Source organism: Siphateles boraxobius, unplaced genomic scaffold, assembly GCF_051911475.1.
Source record: "Siphateles boraxobius isolate OS27281-9 unplaced genomic scaffold, OSU_SipBor_1 65, whole genome shotgun sequence".
Taxonomy (NCBI): Eukaryota; Metazoa; Chordata; class Actinopteri; order Cypriniformes; family Leuciscidae; genus Siphateles; species Siphateles boraxobius.
Window position 1 is genome coordinate 21,743,810 of NW_027509192.1, and position 24,402 is coordinate 21,768,211.

Consider the following 24,402-nt stretch of genomic DNA (forward strand, 5'->3'; position numbering starts at 1 on the left):
CCCGTTACAAGAGCACCCTGGCCAAGACTCACAGACACAGCTCGTTTGAGTTTAACAAAAAACGTCCATCAATACATACACATATACACACACAAGCAAATCCAATCAGTTTCAATATCAATACATAGCTACTTAAAACATCTACAGCCCGATGTGTCATTCTCCAAATCATTTAAAATTACTTTATATGTGTCCAATGAAACCAGCTACCTCAGTTTCAAAGTACTTTGCAAATTATTCCAGGCAAAGGGAGCAGCAAATTTAAATGCCTTTTCCTAAATTCAGTACGTACCACTGTAACAGACAGTAAGAATAATTCCTGGGTCTGTAGGCTATAGCGACACTCATACTTTTTACAGATGTATGTACAAAGATATGAAGGAAGTAGACCCAGGCAAGATTTATAAATAAAAACATGCCAGTGTTCTTTTCTTCGGATGGACAAAGCAGACCATCCTACCTGAGCATACAACACGCAATTAGTGAGGGTTTTAAGATTTGTTTTAAACCTCAGTGCACCATGATAAACTGTGTCTAAAGCATGTAAACACTTTGAAGATGCATGCATATATATAGCATCACCATAGTCCAGTACAGACATAAAAGTGGCTACAACAAGCCTCTTTTTTGCCTCGAAGGAAAGACAGGATTTGATTCTAAAGTAAAGGCCCAATTTCACTTTCAATCTTTTTACCAGTTGCTGAACACGAGGGCCAAAGGAGAGAGCATCAATTAAAATCCTAAGATATCTATACTGAGATACAAACTCGATCTCCGAGCCTTGGGACGTAGTAATAGGCAGAAGATTTTGAGGGATTGATTCTGATTTTGATTTAGAAAACAACATGAATTTTATCAACATTTAAAACTAGTTTTAATTCAACCAAGTTACGCTGAACAATATTAAATGCAAGCTGTAACTGAGAGAGAGGCAGATTGGGTGTAGGTCCTGAACTATATATAACTGTATCATCAGCGTAATAATGAAAATTTACATTTTTAACATTTTGATCAATATTATTTATATATAGAGTAAATAGGAGTGGTCGTAGGACTGACTCCTGTGGCACACCTTTACATTTACATTTATTCATTTAGCTGACGCTTTTATCCAAAGCGACTTACAATTGCTATATATTCCAGAGGTCGCACACCTCTGGAGCAACTAGGGGTTAAGTGTCTTGCTCAGGGACACAAGGGTGTCTCACAGTGGATTCGAACACGGGTCTCTCACACCAAAGGCATGTGTCTTATCCACTGCGCCATCACCACCCCTTTAGTTACATTGAGTGAACCAGAGATAAAACCTTCTGCCTGTACACATTGGGTTCTGTTTGAAAGATAGTTAATAAAGCATCCAATCGTATGTTTAGACAATCCAATACTGACAAGTTGTTGTATCAGTAAAGTATGATCAACAGTATCAAATGCTTTTGACAGATCGATGAATAAAGCTGCACAGTGTTTCTTATCAACAGATTCAATAAAATAATTTAGTACTTTTAAGGTTGCCGTAGTTGTGCTATGTTGCTTTCTAAAACCAGATTGAAAATCAGACAGGGTATTATTAACAGACAGAAAGTCCTTCAATTGATTGTTGACAAATGTTTTAAGAACTTTGGCCAAGACTGACAGATGGAAATGGGCCGACAAATTATTTGGGTGAGTGGGATCTCCGCCCTTTAAACAGGGGAAGAACAAAAGCTGATTTCCCTATAAGTGGGATTTAATTTAAGACAAATGAAAGGTTAAAAATATGAGTCAGAGGTGGGGCAATAATATCACCTGCTAACTTTAAAAAGTAAGGTTCCAATTTATCAGGACCTGCCGATTTTGAAATAGCCAAGGTCTCCTCTCACTTCTGAGAGTTGGTTTGAGACTTTAGCTTGGAACTTCAGAAATAGGATATTCAAGGGCCATCCCCACGAGGGCTGCCTTAATATCTGGCTTAGGCATGTGTACTAGGAGTTTGTTGGAGACGATCTGCTAGAAGCCCCGATTAGACGATAATGCTAGTGGATGTCAAGGGTAGAATAAATAGCAACATAGGTAGTAGACTATTCCTAAGCCTTCCATTTGGGTATATTCTGGGTGTTGTCAGACTTTCTCTCTGGCAAGAGAGAGTTGGAAGCATTAATGCTGAGGTCTTTGCTTTTAGAGCTTTATATTGTAGTTAGGAATTCCCAGCTAGTCTTTAGCTTGGTTATCTAGGCCCCTTGAATTCATTTTCAAGTTATAAGTTGAAAATGTTGTTGGCCTCATACTGAGACCTCCATTTCCCTTGGGCTTAGTGTTTTTTTTCTACCCACAGCTTTAGTTTATTCACCCTTCACCACTGGGGCTCACTTTAGTACTCCCTCCCATTGGGGATGGGTTTGTGTACACTCCTTTAGAGCCTGAGCATGCCATGGGCTGACGCTGTTGATAATTGAAGTTGTAGGCCTTTCTATAGGCCTCCTCGATAGTCAGGTAGCGTAAGATTGTACTCCCCTTTTTTAAAGGGTCGATAGCACTCTAGCTGAGTACACTGTCAATTGACAATGTAAAGTAGGAAAAGCCGGACCCACAGTATTTTTATGTGTACACCTTGATATCTGAGGCTAGTTCTGCTAACAAGTATCGCTATCAAGTAGCAGGCCTTGACAGGCTTCCTTGAGGGTGGCTCCACTATTTGTGCATTTTTCCTCATGTTGTAGGCTCCCTTTGAGCCTCCCTGAGTCAGGATCCTGGTCAAAGATATACATATATTATTTTCCTAGCTACCCTAAGCCTGGTTAGAAGGTTGAAGGAATCTCATAAGGCCTCCCTGTGATATCAGCCCTAGAGCTGGAGGCGCTCCCCTTATCTAGGGTCCCTTGTTAGAGTGCCCAGTCTCCATAATGCTTCATAGCACTCAATAGATTCAGGATTGAGTAGAGATATTCCCCTCGTTTGCAAGGGTTACAAAGCGCTATGCTGAGTTCTACAGGGATGATCATGTTCTCTAGGCGCCCCTTTTATACTTCCGGGTCACAGTAGTAGTGACGTCATAGGCTGTCATCGGTCAAATTCGATTGCCGTGATTGGATAGTTTTTCAGACACCGGTTCACGTGGAGGGCTTTCCCCAATACGACGCAGTGTCTCGTTCCCTGTTCTCAGGGAACAGAGGTTACTGTCATAACCTAGACGTTTTCTCTCTTCCATTCGCAAATGATCATGAAATGGTGCACACCTGAATGGTTTCAGATCTGCTTGTAAACACCCCTAATTAATGTCATTAACATAAAAGAGCACCAGTCAACATCCAAATCCTTTACCTGAGAACAGCGAGTGGCAAGAATTTACAAATACCTGCAGTTCTCCGACTCTGCCACAAGCAAAAGTACGTAAGTCTTCATACAGTGCTTAGAGCCTGATGTGGCACAAAACACTTTTCCATGTCAAAGAATTTTTTGACAAATTTTTATAAATGTGAATGTTCTATGGTCAAATGCGTTTGTTCTAAGGTCTGTGCGTCCATAAGTTTTATAAACGAGGCCCCTGGAATGACGTTCCTATCAGCCAAATCAGATTTTAAAATTGCCCAGCCGGCACATGACCGAACTTCAACGTTGAAATATGGTGGAAATAATGTCAGTTGTTGTTTCACCGTTTTACTTGGTTAATCTGTCTGTCTTCCAGGAAAATGGCCAATGGCAATGTGCGCGTCTATTTTAAGTTTGAAAATATGTCCGTTACTGTTTGAGTCAGTGTGAGCAGCGGCTGCTTGCATTGCTTACTCAGTCGGACCTGGATTATTTTATATCTGCCTGTTAAATACTTATTTTGAGTATTTGAGTTGTGATAATGTCAATGAAGAACAAAAGTTGGAATGTGAACAGAGGAAGGGGTCGCATGTTGTCTGTAAAAATGTCAATTTTTGACAAAAAAACTGATAAATGTCAATGAAAAGATATTTGTTTACATTTTTTAGATCAAGCATTGGAATAAGATTTTTTTGGGGAGAACACCCAACAGAGATACTACACCACCACCAATCACAGTAAGTTTTTAGTCAATTTTACCCACTGTTTCTAAAACCTACACTGGGATTAATAAATATAGTATTAAGTATGATTCTCATCGTGAAAGTAAGACATTTACTGATAGAAAGAAAAGTAATTTTTCTTTCTTCCTCTGAAGTGGCGCAGTGATAGGGGATTCATGAAACCTTCATCAGTCCTTCATTTAATTCTCTGGAAAACATTAAGGGAAAGACCCTCTTTCCCTCTTGACATGTCATAACTGGATAAATGCGGCTGCAGGTAAAATGATATGATGGTTTGATTTTGGTGTACCAATTGGCTTTTTTGTGCTTCCCTTACTATGATACACATTTTGAGGGGATTGCCATGCTTTAAGTGTATGTTTAAATTTTTAATCATGTAATAAAGTAACAGTCTCAAAGATGACAGTACTCTGTTCATGTTGTGTGAATGTGTTATAATGGCAAACGTTTGTACAATTTAAATACATGTTAAGATTGTTTAAAGATATGGTAAAAAAAATTCCTGCTTTTTAAGAACTTTTCAGTGAATCATTTCTTGTTTCCCCTCCAGATTCACCAAGGATCCTTCTGATTACTCGCAATTTGGTGGAGGATTTTTCTTTAGCTGATACATTGCACTGTCACTTATGCTATGGATTCATTGACCTTTTGTGATTTTTTATTTTTATTTTACTCAATTTAATAAAAATGTACTTAATTAATTTAATTAATTTAATTAATAATACATTGAAAGATATAAGCTAAATAACAACAGACCACAACCTTCCTAGCCCAACACCACAATTTGTTGATTTCTTCGTCTGTTTCAAAGATGAAATCATGACCTTATGATAAAAGTATCCATAACTGACACATTGAGCACATTGAAATGTTTTCAATTCCACCTTGGGGCTTTGAAGAACTGCTTGTGAATAAATGGTTGATATTGTAAATTTACTTCTGAATACATAAAATATGTGTTTTAGAATGGACAGTGTTGTATACTTTGTTTTCAACCCGACTGTAATTGAACTGTAAAGTGAAAATCTTGTTCATGTTTTCAGTTTTCAGTGTTTTTGCTTTTATTTATAGGGTAGTACAGAGAGCGGACAAGAAGTGAAGAGTGAGTGAATTATAAAACTTTATTAAATGTGAATTAAGCCATTACTGCCAGTCATTTGACAATTAACATTTTTTTTAGAGTACAGTATGTACAGTTAATTCAGAATTCAGTCAGCATTGTCATGATTCATGTTCCAACTGCAAACTAGGTTGTAAATGAACAGTTGTATTCTCCCATGTTGAAAGGTAAGACAGTGAAACAACATCACAATATCAACGTTGATTCAATTTTAAAAACCAAAGCATAATTCAACATTGGTTCAACGTTGAAATACAACCTTTATTCACCCAAGAAGAGATGGTGAAACAACGTCGCATTATCAACGTTGATTCAATTAGCTAAATCGAAACATAATTCAATGTTGATCCAACCTTGATCCCTGACGCTGATCCATCTGTGAATCAACACTGAAATGCCGGCTGGGCGGCTTAGAGCTGAATTTTTTGGTTGAACAATGCTAGCAACTAATCATTTACCACGCAGTTTTATGTGGAGTAACTGACTAAAGATCATGAATAGAGTTATGACTATTTTGGCAGGAATGTTGCTCCAGACAAAAGATACTATAAACAAAGTCTCAGGTTGCTTCAATGGAGTAGTAATGAATTGCCAAGTCTGTTAGTTTGTTCACCTGGAAAAATATGTATGTGTGTGCAAAATCCATCTAGAATTACATGAACAGGATACTAAAGCTTGATGGTTGTTTCTTTAAATTGTCAGGCCAGAAGACCTTTGAGCCAAGTAGAGTTTCGCAATTCATCAGTAAATGCATCCAATTATGCTATTAAAAGCACATATTATTATTTTTTTTAAAGTTTCTGTTTGTTTCCATCAAAGTTTCCATAATATGAAGCCATAAGCATGTTTAGACATGCCTAAATATCCAACACATACTATGCACTGGTTAAGGGGCGTGATTCATTTCTGTGTGGTATAAAGCATAAACCTGAAGATTTACAAGATTCACACACTCAAACCTGGCAGCTCAGCACAACAGACAGGTTGTAATCTCACAGGCGCCTTTCTAGATCTCCTGATAGCATTGGCTGTGTGTTGTGTAGAAATGGAGGGAATTGTAGAAGTCTGCCTGGGCTTTCTATATGGTCTACTCATGTTAATATGCATTGGGCTACTGCTTCTGCGTGTGTCTGTAGGCCGGTCTGTGCGGTGGCTGGTGCTGCTAGTGGCTGCCGGTGTGATGTTGAGCTGTTTGGTCCATTCAAGTGTTCTTAAAGTGGGGCTTATGAGTGTGCTGTGTAGTGTGATCCACTATGTAGGGAGAGAAGAGGTCATGTTGTCTACCCTGGACAAGGCGGTACTGATCACAGGTAAGACACCATCCTGTTTGCTCCTAAATTATGTTTATTTGTATAGATTCTGAAGGTCAGCTTATTTAATAATGTATTCACAGCATAGTGAAGTTGTGTTTATCTTATGAAGCCTTTCAAGAACATGGTTTCACCCACAAAATCAAATGTTAGAAATAAGACATTAAAACTTGCACTAAGAAATGAGGCCTAATTTAGATCCATTAAGTTTTTTTTTTTTTTTTTTGCATTGTGACATTGGTTCTATGACAATTAAGCACATTTCCTCCCAAATTCCCACTATCGTAATACAACAATGCAGTAAAATAAAAAAAATAAATCTCATTCTCATATTGGATTTAGATTTACTTTTGGATTTTTTAAAATCATTATTCATTATTCAGATTCTGATTATATAACTAATATACTGTATATATATATATATATATATATATATATATATATACAGGGCCGCCATTAGAAATTTTGGGCCCTATGAAAGAATATGAGGTTGGACCCCTACCGCACCCATTCCATTAATAAAATCGATCTCTGGGGCCCCCGAAAGTGTGTGGGCCCTTAGAATCGTCTTAACTTTTGCCCCCTAAGCGGCGCCCCTGTATATATATATACTGTTACAATTAATGCTGTAATAGAACAAGTAAAACATTACTGTACTGTAATGTGTCTTTTTATTAAAAACAGCTCATTTTCATTACTGTAATTTGAAAATAGTATCAGTTTATTTTGAATTCAATTTTAAAAATCTGTACATGATGGTAGTATTAAGTACTAAGTCTTAAGGGTCCTAAAATGTTAAGAGGAATTTGGGATGATAAGTGTACATCTAACCCAATAGAAAACGTTGTTTCTCTGTCGTCCTATACAGTGAAATTTGCACTTTGAACTTAACTCAGTATGGTTAACTTCACTGGTTCCCATAAGACCATAAATCACCGCTGCATTCTTGTGATGTCATTTATCACAGATTAGTTTCCGTATAGATTAGAACAATAAACAAACATGAATTGCCTATGTGGCAGCTAACCACTATTACCCATAATGCAATGGAATGTTGGGATATATGGTGGTGTGATTGAGTAACGAATTGAGATTGTGTATGTTGCACAGGTTGCGACTCAGGTTTTGGACATGATCTGGCCAGGTTTTTGGACAGTGCAGGGATGAGGGTGTTTGCAGGGGTTCTGAATGAACTCGGTCCTGGAGCTTTGAAGCTAAAGAAATCTGCATCTCCAAACCTTACCGTCCTACAGTTAGACATCACCAACAGCAGCCAGATCACACAGGCATATCAGTACATCAAGAGCCAAACAGGAAAAGCAGGTAAGAACAGAACTGGTAAATGTGGTATTTTATAATATTTCTTAATCATTATTAATATTCATAGTCATGTGTCTCATAGTCACTTGTGGCCAGTAAGCAAACACCTAGAGCAGGTTCTCAACTCTGGCCCTAAACGTCCTCCAGAGTTTAGCTCCAACCCTGAAACACAGCTGACCATATACTGTAAAAAAGATGAACAGCGCTACTCCGCTTCCTTCCACTGTAGAACAAGGCAACTGAGGCAAATTTTTTTCATAAACAGTTTTTGTTATTCTGATTGAAACACTCTTCAGATCCTGATAGCAATCAATAACAGAAGTGGACTAAATATTAAAGTGCATGCATATATTGTCTGTGTAAGTCTCAGGACCAAAAAATGTTCGTCCAATCATTCCATTCGGTCCGAATGTAATGATTGGATGTCTTACCTGCCTGTCAACACATGTATTTCCATACCTCCGCACCTGCTCGCAACAGACATCACACGTCATAAGTGTGTTCAGTAAGACTGTAGAGTTAAACAGACGTCAATCACAGAGCGTCACAAACCAACAGCAGCCGTGTTTTACAGTTCCTCCTGAATCAGAACAATGAGCTTATGCTGCTTACACGCAACTCATAAGTGTAATGTAGAAACGGCAACCCATGACGATCTACTCTGAGCTGTTCAGACTAGGATTTATGCATTTCAGTGGCAACACTATCAATGCCGAAATGAATCTGCAGCAGTCAGGTTGCACAAGTAAGAGCTCTTTAAGTTGTTTACGTTCATTATTATTGTAATGTTATGTGCTTTGAGACATGAAGTAATGTAACGGCGTCTCTTATTACGCTTTGCTAAACCTGCTCTGGCTGTGTGTGTTGGTGTGTTTTGGAGGAGGCATGGCTTTGGAGACGCTCTGAATGGAGGGTGGGATCGTATGCTTTAAAAGCTAGCTTCCTATTGATAACCGCTCCGATATTGCCTAACGGTCGTTGCCGATTACGCCGTTCAGAGGCCGAGTCTGAGCAGTAGCGGAGCCACGGATCAAGGTCCCGCAGACTCAATCACAGCAGTTTAGTTTGGCTCGTGTGTCCCAGTCGACTACACGGAGAGGGTGGCATCACGCACGTTTGAGCTTCCGAAACAACCTGAATATATGGATAACTTTCATGTCTTTCAATAAATAGACAGAAATGATAAGTGAATATTTAAAATATGTTTATTTGTTTGATGAATGAAAGTCTTATGGATTTAGAATGACATGAGGGTGAGTATGATGACATAATTTAATTTTGAATAAAGAGTTTCTATCTCATCTGGTCCTTCTCTTTCATATTTGGTTTTATTTTTTGTTTTCCTTATCCATGTTATGCTGTTTTCTTTGAAACTTACGGCAATCTGTATTAACAAATAATGTGCCCATGGCAGCAATCAAATTTTATAACGGCAAAACCTGGGTCGCCGGCGTCGTGAAACACTCTTTTTTTTTTCCCTTACCTAAGAAAACTGTTTAAGGGATTATGTGCCCTTAAGTCATTCCCTTAGCTGAGGGGAAATCACGCCTTAAAGGTGCTCTAAGCGATGTTGGGTGACGTCACTTCTTGTTGACGTTCGAAGTATTGTCAAACAAAACGGAGGCTAGCTAGACCCTCCCTCCTCCTCATCCACGCACTAACCCCCCAAACCCCGCCCCCAAATCCTTCTTGTCGGTTATTGGCTGGAACAGTTTGTTATGTTTCGTGGTGCGGGTTATCCCAGTTTTTTTTGTTGCCGTGTGTGGAGCCTGGGGTGTCTGCAGAGACCGCGTGTGTTTACAGTGTGTTCAGGGGACAGGCAGCTAGCGGATAGTGAGGAGATGTTTGCTGTATGTGACAAAAAACATTTTTGGCCTAAAAAACGTGTGACATCGCTTAGAGCACCTTTAAATATCATACTTAAGGGAAAACACTTTAGGTGCATTATGCAACCGGGCACTGGCCCTCAAGATCCATTTTCCTGAATTTATAGAGTGTTCCATTTGTCCTCGGATGTGGGAAAGTCCTAGACCCCAGTAAGAACTTTAATCTGGAATACCCCCTCAAGTAAGAGTTGCGACTAGGAATCTGGGGGAAACTGCAACAACCCCAACTTCAGAATCCAATATGGCTTCTCAGAGCATCAACCGTAGTGAAACAGTAGTAATATATTGTTTATTAGTTATTCTGTGTTTCAAACTCCGTACTATCCAACCTCTATCTTTGGACATGAAACTTAAGCCCTATTCGCATGGGATTAGTATTATCTGGGGACCTCGTGTGATTTAGAAATTACCCCAACACATCTGAATTTCATGTGGTGCATTCGCACAGGATAAGCGAAGCCTGTGATTATACTCGAATTTACTGACTTATCTTCCGGATATGATGTCAATAGGCTATTGTTTGGAAATGTCTTGTCGTTATTATAGGTCAAGCTGTATGATATATCATAAACAGAAGAATGTTCCTTACCGCATTCTGCCATACATGACATTCATCTCCATCTAATCATTCTTTTTAGTTTTTGCTCTTCTGTTGGTTTTCAGCTTTCTCTTTCTGCAAATTGTATAGTTGTATGGTGTATAGTATAGCGATATGACCCAGCACCCAAAATACTATCAAAACACTCCAACGCAGCCTCCTTTCTTCGCGAAAGATAGTTAAAAAAGAGCACAGAAAATAAAAACCTTGAAAAAATTATAAATGACCCTGCCAAAACAAGTCAAGTCAAGTCAAGTCATCCTCATTTATATAGCGCTTTTAACAATGTAGATTGTTTCAAAGCAGCTTTACAGAGATAAACATATAATTTAAGGTATTGGTTTAGTTTTATAGTGGTTCTTGAAAAATGTTTTTTTCAGCTAAAGTTAGTTTTGATTGATTCACATCCGTCTAAATTATAGTTTGTTATTAAATTAGGGGCCACTAAGACACCGTTCTCTCTAAACAGACTTTAAACGCGAACCTGTGATAGACGCTGATGGCGTTCACATGCGCATTAAGAATTTATTCTATAGTTATGTGCGTTTGAATATATGTGCGCAGGTTTGTAATTCCTTACAAACCACGCCTAAACAAACTACTTGTCTTGTCTATAAATTTTGATGCAGAATTTTATTTTATCTTATCACTTCGGGTAGGTACGCGAACCAAAAAATTCCACAACGCTTTATCTGTAGAGTGGTATAGGGATCCTCCATAGGGAGAGGCTAGTTGGCACTTCAGCACTGCATTGTCATCGGGTCCAGGCGAAAGTCCTTCGTCAGATCTGGAAAACGGTCTGGATCCGGCAGGCTGCGGGAAAACCTCGGGATAAACAATGACACTAAAATTAGCATAGATGCCATTCTTCTTATGATGTAACGAGTACATCAGGATTTAAGGGAAGTGTTCCCAGTTCCGGCTGACCTAATCTAAGCAGCCTAATATTGAATTATAGAAGTCTATAGAGTGTTATGTGAATGCTAGGTCAAAGAGATGTGTTTTTAGTCTAACTTTGAACTGTCAGACTGTGTCTGCTTCCCGGACAATGTTAGGAAGATTGTTCCAAAGTTTTGGTGCTAAATAGGAAAAGGATCTACCGCCAGCAGTCGATTTATATATTCTAGGTATTATCAACTGGCCAGAACTTTGAGATCGCAATAGACGTGAGGGACTATAATGCGTTAAGAGCTCGCTCAAGTACTGGGGAGCTAAACCATTTGAATTTGTAAGTAATCAGCAATATTTTAAAATTTATACGATGTTTAATAGGGAGCCAATGCAGTGTTGACAGAACCGGGCTAATATGGTCGTACTTCCTGGTTTTGGTAAGAACTCTAGCAGCTGCGTTTTGAACTAGCTGTAGTTTGTTTATTAAGCGTGCTGGGCAACCACCCAGTAGAGCATTACAATAATCTAGCCTTGATGTCATGAACGTATGAACTAGTTGTTCCACTTTTGTCAATGAGAGCATATGACGTAATTTAGATATATTTTTAAGATGGAAAAATGCGGTTTTACAGACACTAGACACGTGACTTTCAAATGAAAGATTGGTATCAAAGAGCACAAATCACAGAGATGACGATTAACACAGGACACAGGACCTTGGTGTTCGGCTAAATATGGTAGGTAATTTGCTGGGGAATTTTTACTTTACAAATTACAGACATGGCCTATTCGCATGGGATTAAGATCACAGACAACCTCCGTAATTATTACAAATGACTAGAGGTCACCAGGTAATACTTATCCCGTGTGAAAAGGGCTTTAGGCAATGTCTGTGCAAAATTCTGCTTTTTTACGTGTTTGTATTCCTAAAGAGCAAGCCCCATCTTAGTTTTCTAACCTGTGTACTGGAACGCGGTCGACTCGGGTGTGATGTCATTCCTAGCTCTTACATCCCTCCTCCGAGGTTAATGGAACACAGCATTAGCTCTACCTATAATCAAACACACCTGAACAAGCTAATCAATATCTTCTTACTAGAAAGCTACAGGCAGGTAAGTTTGATCAGTGTTGGAGCAAAACTCTGCAGGAAAGTGGACCTCGAGGGCCAGAGTTGCCCGGCCCTGCCCTAGAAACTACATAGCAACCACTCAGAAGTCAGAACATCCTAAAAACTAGAAATCCTAAAGAACACCTAAGCAACAGCATAACAACCACCTGGAACACCCAGCAACCACTTAGCAACATCCTATCAACCATTTAGAACTTTCTAACAACCACACAACAACTAGACAGAACACTAACTTGGCACATGACTACTTAGCAAACATTCAGGCAATATCTAACTATCCTCAACACTCTAGCTATCATATAGCAGCTACTCAGAACACCCTAGCAACCACTTACAAATGACATAGCAACCAACCAGAACACCTTAGTGGCATTTTAGAAACAATGAAGAACACTCTAAAACCACATAGTAACTACCCAGAACCCACTTAGCATCGTCCTAGTAACTATAGTAACCTCAGAACACTCAAGCAACAGCATATCATTGACACATAAAACCCTATGCAACATCCTAGTAATCACCCAGAACATCATAGTAACCACGTAACAACATAAAAACACCTGTAACAACATAGTAACTACATAGCAGCCACCCGCAACATTTTTAATCTGCACAGCAACCACACAGAAATCATAAAATCCACCAAGAAAACCTTAGTGACCATTGACCATTGGCTCAAGGGAATCAACACAAACAAGGGACAAACATAAACCAAATTATAGGCTCAAAAGTAATGTTTATTTAATAACAAAAATAAGGCAACACTAAACAATAGAATGTAAACAATTATAGGAAATAAAAGTGTTTCTGTATCCATCAGCATCATCAGTGTGTAAAGCAAGATGCATTGTTGAAAGTGTAAAACAATGTTGAAATGTAACTGTAGGAGCTCAGTTGGTGATCTCTTTTAAGAAGTGTCTGAGGCACGGTCACAGGTGTTTCCAATTGACTGCCAATTGAGGTAATTAGTGGGCAAAGGTACCAAACAGCAATTCCCAAAACAACAGCAGAGGTTGTCCATATAGCAACCACCAATAACACCCAAGCAACGTTTTAGCAGCATCCTAACTACCCAGAACAACCACTTTGCTACATTCTAGAAACTACCCAGAACACCCTATGGCAACCACTTAGTAACAACCTAGATCACTGGTAGCCACTTAACAACAATCTAATAAGACCTAAAACACCCTAGTGACTGCATAGCAACCCCCTAGAACACCTTAAGCTGCGTTCACACTACAAGCAACTTTGTCGCTGCATGTCGCCAGTGGCTTGCGGTGAGGTCACTAGTGGGCGTTCCCACTACTGGTTGCCTAGTAATGTTTTGAGTGACATTCATGGATTTCACTCCATGTTGTAGATAACAAATCCGTTTTCTTGCCGCTACAAACAAACATTTTAGAAGGAAAAGGCTAAATATAAATTAAATCAGTACATAAAATGCATAATATTAAAGATGAACGAGAAACAGTGAGTGCTCTTTGCCATCGAAGCTATTTAACTGCAGCAAACGGGAAAATGCTGGAGTCACAAAACCATTCAGTCTCGGAGTCAGTATGATGAGTACCACTGTATGTACACGGAGACCAATCATAAATTATACGACAGTAAAATTAGCTTCTCATTCAACTTGCCTCGGTCGGACTCGGCACTGAAGAGTGACGAATCACGTGCGCTCCACTGACTTTACTCCTATTGGTTGTCGCTCCCGAAAGTCGCTGTTCATTTGCAAAAAGTTGCACTGACGGTCATGTCGCCGGAAATCGACGGCTCTCCATTGAAACAAGTGGTATCTCGTCGCTTGTAGTGTGAACGCAGCTTTAGAAACCACATAGTAGATCACAAAGCCTTAAAAGCTGCAAAGCAACCACCCAAAATATCTGCATAGCAACATGCTACAAACCACTCAAGTTAGCAACCACATAGCAATGCCCTGGCAACCTCTATGACATCACCCTAGCATAGTAGCAAATAGTTATACTAACTGTTGGTACTGTTTAAAGTTTAGTATACAGTATGTATAGAGACAAGTGCATTATTATTTTGTATTGCTCGTTTCTTGTTGGCAGGACTATGGGCACTAGTGAACAACGCAGGAGTGCTGGAATACGTGTGTGATGGAGAAATTCAGCCGATTAAAATGTATAAAAGACACATAAATGTGAATTTCATTGGTAGTGTGGAGATAACGCAAGCCTTTCTGCCACTGATACGACAATCAAAAGGAAGAATAATCAGCATATCCAGTTTGGCAGGTAAACGGTTTCATAAGCATGCAAGGTTTTTGCAATACTGACTAACACAAGCTACAAAAGCTACACACATTTTCTGACAAAACATTTAGCCTAAACCAGGGCTGCCGAATCCTGTTCCTGGAGATCTGCCAACTGCAGAGTCCAGATCCAACCCTGATCCATCACACCTGTCTGTAATTATCAAATGCTCCTGGAGATCTTCATTAGCTGCAGTTGTGTTTGATTGGAGCTGGACGTTTTACTGAAAGGTAGATCTCCAGGAACAGGATTGGGCAGCCGTGGTCTAAACCAATTAAAGGTGTCAAAATATCAATAAGCTTTGAAATCAATCACATCATTGGTTTCCTTCAGGCGAAGTTCCACTTCCTGGGTTTGCAGGCTACGGGGCATCTAAGGCAGCGATGATCGTGTACAATGGAGTGATTAGACAAGAGCTCTACCGCTGGGGAGTCAGAGTCATCATCATTCAACCTGGAGCTTTCAAAACAAGTGAGAATTAAGGCCCGTTAACACCAGGAACCATAACTACAAAGTCTGTAACGAAAACTATATTAACGTCCACATCAACGATCAATCATATTCTCTTAATTATGAGTGATATTGATATGTCATCTGTTGCTTTAAATGCTTGAGCTGGAGTCGACTGGATTCCGATTGGCTGGCAGTGTTTTTTATCGTTCATCAGAATTCCAACCATACTGTTACATTGTGTCAGTATCGTTATAGCCGGTATAAGAATTATAGCTAATGTTAAAGTTATTTTTCGTGCCCTCAAAGGCCCATTTACACCATGAACAATAACTATAAAGATAACTATATTAGCAAAATAATGCATCATGCAAAATGAAGTGAAAATGATGACAAAAAGGAAGATCAAAAAATAAACATATAGTACTTAAGAGTATCTACAAGAAAGAGTTTGTTGTACGTCACTAGCAGCACATCAGCTCCAGTCAAACAATGACACTCAAAACTGTCCTGTTACTAGAGCTGATATCACAACAACAGCATATCTTGGTTCAAGCAAAACCAATGTTACTCACATATGGAGCAGAAACAACGCAACCTCTGCGTCTGTTTTTAAGCCAACCCCCTTAGATCTCTCCAGCGCTGGAAAGCTTTGCTAATAATAACGTGGGTCCGAAAGCTCTTTCCTGATCATATCCCTTCTTCCAGTCATATTCCTCTGAGCTTTTCTCTTTTATAATGTCTCTCAGCCATCTCAGCCATCAGTCTTTCTTCAAATCTCCCTCTTGCTCACTCTCTCTCCTCCCCCATCATGAGTGGACACGCCCCTAATGCTGATTGGCTCATTCTCTCCCCTCCCCATCATGAGTGACACCCCATACTGCTGATTGGCTCACTCTCTCTCCTCCCCCATCATGAGAGGACACGCCCTCTACTGCTGATTGGCTCATTCTCTCCCCTCCCCCATCATGAGTCACACCCCTACTGCTGATTGGCTCACTCTCTCTCCTCCCCCATCATGAGTGGACACGCCCCTAATGCTGATTGGCTCATTCTCTCCCCTCCCCATCATGAGTGACACCCCATACTGCTGATTGGCTCACTCTCTCTCCTCCCCCATCATGAGTGGACACGCCCTCTACTGCTGATTGGCTCACTCTCTCTCCTCCCCCATCATGAGTGACACCCCCTACTGCTGATTGGCTCACTCTCTCTCCTCCCCCATCATGAGTGACACCCCCTACTGCTGATTGGCTCACTCTCTCTCCTCCCCCATCATGAGTGTCACACCCCCTACTGCTGATTGGCTCACTCTCTCTCCTCCCCCATCATGAGTGGACACGCTCCCTACTGCTGATTGGCTCACTCTCTCTCCTCACCCATCATAAGTGGACATGCCCCCTACTGCTGATTGGCTCACTCTTTCTCCTCCCCTATCATGAGTGACACACCCCCTACTGCTGATTAGCTCACTGTAGGCTTGTTCGACTTGAATTGGTGCTGCACAGACCGATCACTGAATGACATCAAAGTACCGCGAGAGCGATTAGAGAGCAGACGGCTCTATATGCTTTTAAATTGCTCTCGCGGTACTTTGATATCATAAACTGATCAGTCTGTGCAGCACCAGTTCAATTTGAACAAACCTTGTCTCTCCTCTCCCAGCATGAGTGACACACCCTAACTGCTGATTGGCTCATTCTCTCCCCTCCCCATCACGAGTGACACGCCCCCTACTGCACAAATGAATTCCGGTACTAAGGTTGTGACATACAAACAAGCACATCAACCTGATCACTTTATTTAGCGTTCATGTAAACACTACTTTTGGATGAATTCATTCTGATTAAAACAAAATGTGTCCTTATAAACTTAGTGTTTCTCAGAAATCACTTACTGCATCTTTAAATGGTCATGCTCTATAAAATAGGCTGTAAAAATGTTTTTATTGTTCATCAATTGGAAAAAACAAATCAACAACAATATCGTTCCCCTGTGTCGTTATTGTTATAGCTGTGATGTGGACTTCCTTATTATCGTAGAATTAGAACGATCATTCAAAATGTAGTTATAGTTATCTTCCTTGCAAAAAAAAATAAAAAATTTAAAGGGGTGGTTAAGTATGATTTCACTTTTCTAACTTTAGCTAGTGTGTAATGTTGCTGTTTGAGCATAAACAACATCTGCAAAGTTACAACGCTCAAAGTTCAAAGCAAAGGGAGATATTTGCTCTTAAAGAAAAGGACTACAACAAACGGCTGGTAGGGACTACACGACATTCCTCCCGGTTTAGTGACATCAGCAACCCTAAAATGTACATAAACCCCGCCCCGGAACACGCAGTCCATGTTGAGAAGAAGAAAAGTTGTTGTATAAGAGTGTATTTTTGAGTCAGCTCAAACTTTAGCATCCTTCTTTTCACATGCAATAGAAAGTCACATGTGTGCATCTCACAACAGTTCCTATACAAGCGATTTATAGATTAACATGATAGAATATCCCAATTGAAGATAGTTAACTCCACATCAGCAACATAAATTCATCAACTAACGATTCAGAGACGTCCTGTTGCATTCTACACGTTGTCACCTTTTCTTGAGTCTCTCCATCTTTGGCTGACTCCGTTTTAACATTAAAGTCAGAACAGTTTCTGTCATTTAGTGTGTCTGGGTAATCGCAGCCGCTAACGCACAAGAGCTCTTGAAACCCCGCCCTCTGAGGCAACTTATTTGCATTAAAGGGCCAGGCACAAAACGGTGCGTTTTTGCAAACCGTCAAAAAGTGACAACTTTAACATGCTATATAAAAATATATGTGGGGTATTTTTTGCTAAAACTTCACACACACACTCTGGGGACATCGGATATTTATATTACATCTTGTGAAAATGCAATTTTACCACCCCTTTAAGTGTACACCACCCAGAGGACTTAAGGAACTTTTATAGTTCACCCATAAATTCAACTTCTGTCATTATTTATTCACATTCAATGTTACTTTTTTTCCCTGGGGAATTTTAATGAATATAAAAATCGATAGTTCTTTTCATTTTGAGGTGAAATTTGACCCACTTACATTGACAGGTTTTGTAAGCAGTTTTAAAAGATTAGTTCTCTTAAGAATTAAAATGTCCTGATAATTTACTCACCCTCACGTCATCCAAGATGTTCATGTCTTTCTTTCTTCAGTCAAAAATAAATTAAGGTTTTTCAGGAAAATATTCCAGGATGCTTCTCCATATACAGGTGAAACACGAAAATTGTTTATATCGTGCAAAATTTTGAGGATTATGGCTTACAGCTTATGAAAACCCAAAATTAAAAATCTCAGAAAATTAGAATATTACATGAAATCAATATAAAAAAAGAATTTTAAATACAGAAATGAAAAGTATAATCATGCATATGTATATAGTTATATTAAATATATTAGTTTCACCTTTTAATTTGAATTACTGAAATACATGAACTGTTGCTTTTTTTGTGCAACCACAAATGCTTGTCTTGCCAGTAAATTTACAGGAACATTTTATTCTGAAGTGAGCTAATCTTTTAATAACTACTTTCATCAACTCATTTCCCAGATATTTTCGGCAGCAGAGAGCAGTGGAATAGTGTTCAGGAGGACATCCTCAGTGGTGTGTCTCAGGAAGTGATGACGTCTTATGGAGAAGAATACATCCGCTCAATGCAGCAGCGGCTGGCCAACATGTCTTCAGCATCAAGATCAAACACAGGTCTGTTTCTGGAGGATTTGAAGCATGCAATACTGTCCCCGAGACCAAAACACTTCTATTACCCAGGTACCGCAGCGTGGGCTCTTCCCTTTCTCTACAGACACTGTCCCACCTCACTGTCCGACAGGATCCTCTCACCAATGTTTATGACTGGTGATGCTCAACCAGCACAACTTGGGGGTTCTTGAATTGTGATTCTGTTTTTGAAGTGAATTTCCCACTTCACATTTACATACAGTCCCTCATTTGACCTCATTATTGTAAAGGACTTAGGCAAGCAAATAGGGGTGTAACAATATATTGCAATACAACATGTATCGTTGATAGTGATAATATGTACTGGTGATAGTTCACCCAAAATGAAAATTACTGTGCGTGAAAAAAATTCAAGTTTTCAGCATTTTAGTGTCAATACTACATAAAACTACTATAATGTTGAATATAGTGTATTAATGAAATAGGAGAATATTTGTGATAATGCTAAATGTCCAATGTTACCAGTAAAAAGTGGCAACATTATTTTAAATATATCTAGTCAGTGACAGAGTGCAAGCATATTCGTCTAAAATAATTCTGTATTTTCAGCTTCAGAATCATGTATATTGTTATTCTGGTGTCTCTATTATCCTGTGCATTGGGTTTCCAGCACCAAGTCCAAGCCTATTCATGTACACCCACAATGTAATATCAAATTTAGCATTTTAATCAACAGTAGTATTTTGTTAATCTTTTATCACAGGTCTTGAAGTATCGCAATAAATTCGTATTGTGAGTTTGGTATTGTGATATGTATTGAATCGTGACATGAGGGTATTGTTACACCCCTACAAGTAAATACTACACCATCAGTGGTCAAAGTCTAGCGTGGATTTCAGTCACATTTACCAGTGTGTGGTGAATTTTTGAAATCCAGGCATTCCAATCGGAATCCAATACATATAAAAGAGTTATTAGTTTACTTAATTTATATATAACAAAAATGAACCATCACTGAACTTACTTAAGCTGGACTATGATTCTTCTAGATCTGCTGTACAGCAGAAACAAACTTAGTTGCAATATTTTCCTGTTATCTCTGTAAAGCTGCTTTGCAACAATCTGTATTGTAAAAAGCGCTATATAAATAAAGGTGACTTGACCTTTTTTTTTGCCAAAATTTCACAAATGTGACTGCAGCTTGATGGTTATTTTCTATTATTAAGGGCAGCACCACAGATCTCAGCAATGTTTCAAGAATTGGTCATCACATCCAGGTCAGGCATTTACAACCTTTAGGACGGTACATTTAATTGTGAAAAAATGTATAAATCACGTCTTAGGATGTTCAGACAAATCTGTACACTAGTACCTTTTCCATAAAAAAGATGATCTTTTAACAATGCATTTGTTGTCACTAAATAGTTTTTTTTTAAAAAAGAAGATCTTAAAAAAATGTCCATTGAATAAAAAAAAACATTTACAAAATGTCTCAGTCCTGAGGCTTCATGAAGGCCCTTTTAGGTTGATAATCAGCAATATTGCAATTGACGTCTTCTTCTGTCCTAGTAATAGCGGAGCGATCTCGTTTCTTGGCAAACTTCTTTTTCATGCTCCCAACCAAACTTTCATATCTGAAAGAAAAAATAAATAAGTCAATGTCTTTGGCTTCCAGGATCTGCTCTGAATATTAAGACATGTCCCGTCTGCCGTCACTGTGAGATGATTCCTCTCGCACCTTCTAGCCATCTCTTCGTCTGTGATATCGGTTTCCATTCTGCTCAGAGTCTCGTCCTCCTCTTCATCCTCCTCCTCTTTGTGTGTATTCATCAGCAACATTAATTTCTACATAAAAAAATCAGTTTATAATCAACAATTTAGAAAGATGCAAAATGAAAGCAAACTTATGGTCTCACACTTGACACTTTAAAAAAAAAGATTTAAGTTTACAAAACTTGTACCTCAACATCAGGATTGAAGCCTTTGAATGACATTCTGCCGTAAACTAAATCCTCACAGGGAACGTAACTTCTCTCCTCGACGATGTGGTTTCTGGTCAGAACAAAAGTGCCTAGTTATTTTTTATTCTGATACAGAGCTTGATTATATGATTCATTCAATTTCATAGGCAGAGTTTAATAAATCACGCATGGCACTACGCCAAAACACATCGAATATGTAGGACAGGGTATTTGATGCTTTGTTCTCATTTAACAATGTCATTGTGCATTACAAAAAAAAATCCTTGTAATCTACAAAGTTTTTCTCAGAACTAAGTTTTTTTCTACAGGCCATTTCTGCAAAGACTCTTTATCAGCTGATGCTTTGGTGATTTTTACTGTATATGAAGTAAGTTCTTCTCAACTTCACAAAGTAACCACAGTGTAGATCACATCAACTATCAACATATGCCACTAAAATACACAAATAGATTTATTTTGAACAGAGAAACTTCGCTAACTTAATTTTGGCTTGGTTTATTGAAGCCCATTTCAACCACATAAGAAAAACAAATCATTAAAAAGTTAAAATTATGAGATAACAATTCACAATTATGAGAGTAAAAATTATGATAAAAATAAGTAATAATAATGACAAATCAACTTGATTATAATCTTGTCACAACTTCGACTTATTATGTCCTAATATTGACTTTTACTCTAATAATTATGACTTTCCAAAGCACCTCCCCCTCATGTGGTTCCAAACATGTATGAGTTTCTTTCTTCTGCTGAACACAAAAGAAAATGTCTTGAAGAATGTTTGGTAATCAGACAGTTTGCGGTAATCATGACTTCATAGTAGGAAACAAAACAAAATAATACAATGGAAGTCAATGGTGCCACACAACAGTTACGGACTTACTTCAAAATATAATATTTTGCGTTCTGCAGAAGAAAGAAACTAATGCAGGTTTGGAACATGTGAGGACAAATCATTTTTTGGGTGAACTATCCCTTTAAGAGTCCAAATATTTTTCTGAGGACAGTGTACATTATGAGTGAGATGTCAGTGTATGAGTGAGATGTCAGTTTATGAGTGAATAGTAGTGAGATTTCAGTGTATGAGTGAGTATGAGTGACATGTCAGTGTGAGTGAATGGCCGTCATGGTCTCACTCTTTGGCCTTGAGCTCAGGAAGGTCCAGGAACCAGTGATCATCACTGATGATCCTCTTCTCCTCCTCATCCAGCTGCTTCTTCACGTCTGCATCTAAGCCTCTCTGCATGAACTACACACACACACACACACACACACACACACACACACACACACACACACACACACACACACACACACACGCAAAGTTCACAGTGGACCACGTGACTGAGTTCAGCAACGCCACGAGACTCAAAATAAAACCGAACTTTAACATGAAGACATCTTATTACAAGTTCAATCAAAGGCTCATCACTGAATAACTCTGTTTTCTGAAAATCATATATTAGAGCTGACTCTGATGTCTGCAAGGGTCACGGCTTCTTACCTTCATTCGCAGGAGATTTTTTGACAGTTTCGCTGCACCATCGTTCGCCATTTTAGACAAGACCTAAACTGCACGTTTTAATGTGAATTAATTGATGTAAAATGTTTTTCTTCGATGTATGTATTAAATGGGCACCATGACTGTATGCGACACACAAGACGCTAAAATAAATACTAGTCCGCATGAAGTCTGCGCACGCGCTGTTGCAGAACCTGCAAGACTCGATTAGTCGCACAGCAGCACAGATCGACCGGCAACAATTGCTGTTATAGGATTTGTAATACAGATCTAATAGTATAATAATGTTCTTAATTCAATAATAGCTCAATTATTTGTAATATGATTTAGTTTAAAAATGATTGACTATGCATAATGTGAATGAATGTATTGATTACTCATGTCTGAGGAGCTCTATCCCCAGGCAAGTTGGTATGATTTTACTTTTCAAAATATATCACTAAACATATTCCTGTATATTTCACAACTGAGGATTTATTGGTGCGGTTTTGGTAAGTTAAACAGACGTTTTGGCTTACAAATCGCCTTATTATTTCAGTTATTATTTTTGTATTTAAAGTAATATAAGTGTATTTAACTAACAGTGACTGGTATCATAATATATATAAAAAAGTGAATATACTGATATAAAAATGGCTGTTTAAAGATGTGTTTCTCATTAAGTTACCACTTTTACCACACGGCTGCTTAATTTATTTACATCACTATCAAAAAATACCATAGTGCCACCATGTTTTTGACATACTGTAGTAATGGTGTTCTTTAAAGTACCTTGTAAATACCTTGGTACATGTGGTAATTATATGATGTGCATCCAAGCCTTATTAATATTCTGTTTTTTTTTTGGAAAACCTCCATCACAGAGTGACAGAAGCCCTGAAGGAGAAGGAAAATGGGACCAGCGGACCCCAGGGCTTCTGATGTGGTTCGCTTGGACAGGTCGGAGGCAGGTGCAAATATCCCGACTGTAAAGGGATCGACCCAATCATGTGACATGCACATGCATCCGAAAGAAACTGCTTTCTGGAGTTTAATGAGATGAAATAAGTAAGGTGGTCACATATGCATACTATTTGTTGTTCTGGGACTGTATGAAGTATTTAATTTAAGTGATTAAATTGAAAGTCACAAAATGATAAATATTGTTTGCTGCACACCTGTATTATATATATATATATATATATATATATATATATATATATATATATATATTCTAAGTTTGTTTGTCTTCTGAAAGCTTTATGACAATTATGGTAAGTAGTAGACAAGACCTGTTATTGTGCCCAAGCATAGTGTCTGATGCTTCCATGAAAGACTAAGTTTTGGAGATATTGGCACAAAAACATATTTTACAGCATTTTAAAATTGACGTACAAATCATTATTTGGGGGCTCGTTCGGGATTTTTACACATGGACGTCCTTGTCCCAAAGCAAGAATCATACACCGAGTGAATCACTCAGTGTGAGTTTTTGTTAGTATATAAATATATCAAATACAAAACAAATTTATTTATTTAAAAATGTATGTTTTTTTAAGAATGATCCCATTGTGGTTTAAACTCTCTATATGATAAGTCAAAAACAGCTTGAAACAGTATAATTTTAGTGTTATTTATATACTATTATATTATTTATTAATATTTTGAATTATTTTATATTTTAAGTTTTCATTTAAATTTTAGTTATCATTTTTGCAATATTTAATTTTTTTATTTCAGTTTTAGTTTTCTTGTTAGTTTTTCCCAGTAATTAAAGATAAAATATGTAAGTCAAAAAACACTTTCACAGTGTGATAAATTTCATGCAGTTTTGTACTTACATTATTATAGGATTTGTAAATCCAGAGAAATTCTAGTTTTAAATAATTGTCCCTTGTCATTGGCACCTATCAATTAGCGGCTGTTTCAATGGTATGTGTAAGCCACTAATGAGGATTTATGTCTATGATAGTCTCTCGCACGTCGCTGTTGTGTCATTCAATCATGATGTGTGATTCGATTATCAGTGGAATTGTCAGTTCACAATTATTGATTGCGAGTACAGAAAATCCAAAAGAAAAAAACTTTAATGTAGATAAAGTGAGGCAAGCAGGCTTTGGGAAAAACAGAGAAATAAAACAAGGATCAATATCGGCGTGGTGTTTTCAGGATGGAGAGAGCTTCGCGACAAACTTGGAC

General features: G+C 38.4%; 2 protein-coding genes across 2 annotated transcripts; one reads left to right on the forward strand and one right to left on the reverse strand.

Moving 5' to 3' along the window:
- The first annotated feature begins 6,076 nt into the window (after positions 1-6,076).
- Positions 6,077-19,909, forward strand: hsd17b2 (hydroxysteroid (17-beta) dehydrogenase 2). The gene is made up of 5 exons (XM_077211511.1): positions 6,077-6,458; positions 7,569-7,781; positions 14,355-14,540; positions 14,892-15,029; positions 18,592-19,909. Exons 1-5 carry the CDS (start codon positions 6,194-6,196, stop codon positions 18,930-18,932), a joined length of 1,143 nt encoding a protein of 380 aa, XP_077067626.1. The 5' UTR covers positions 6,077-6,193; the 3' UTR covers positions 18,933-19,909.
- An 89-nt stretch (positions 19,910-19,998) lies between these two features.
- mphosph6 (M-phase phosphoprotein 6) lies at positions 19,999-22,413 on the reverse strand. The gene is made up of 5 exons (XM_077211515.1): positions 22,207-22,413; positions 21,839-21,951; positions 20,682-20,772; positions 20,459-20,565; positions 19,999-20,354 (listed from the first exon to the last, which is right to left on the reverse strand). Exons 1-5 carry the CDS (start codon positions 22,255-22,257, stop codon positions 20,213-20,215), a joined length of 504 nt encoding a protein of 167 aa, XP_077067630.1. The 5' UTR covers positions 22,258-22,413; the 3' UTR covers positions 19,999-20,212.
- Between the last annotated feature and the right edge of the window lie 1,989 nt (positions 22,414-24,402).

Excerpts from the sequence above, each read along its gene's own strand:
- hsd17b2 (XM_077211511.1), top strand. The coding sequence starts at position 6,194 with ATGGAGGGAATTGTAGAAGTCTGCCTGGGCTTTCTATATGGTCTACTC. Across the intron at positions 7,782-14,354 it reads GAGCCAAACAGGAAAAGCAG|GACTATGGGCACTAGTGAAC; the intron begins GTAAGAACAGAA and ends TCTTGTTGGCAG. Across the intron at positions 15,030-18,591 it reads ACCTGGAGCTTTCAAAACAA|ATATTTTCGGCAGCAGAGAG; the intron begins GTGAGAATTAAG and ends CTCATTTCCCAG.
- mphosph6 (XM_077211515.1), bottom strand. The coding sequence starts at position 22,257 with ATGGCGAACGATGGTGCAGCGAAACTGTCAAAAAATCTCCTGCGAATG. Across the intron at positions 20,773-21,838 it reads CCTGAGCTCAAGGCCAAAGA|AAACCACATCGTCGAGGAGA; the intron begins GTGAGACCATGA and ends TGTTCTGACCAG. Across the intron at positions 20,355-20,458 it reads GACGAAGAGATGGCTAGAAG|ATATGAAAGTTTGGTTGGGA; the intron begins GTGCGAGAGGAA and ends TTTTTCTTTCAG.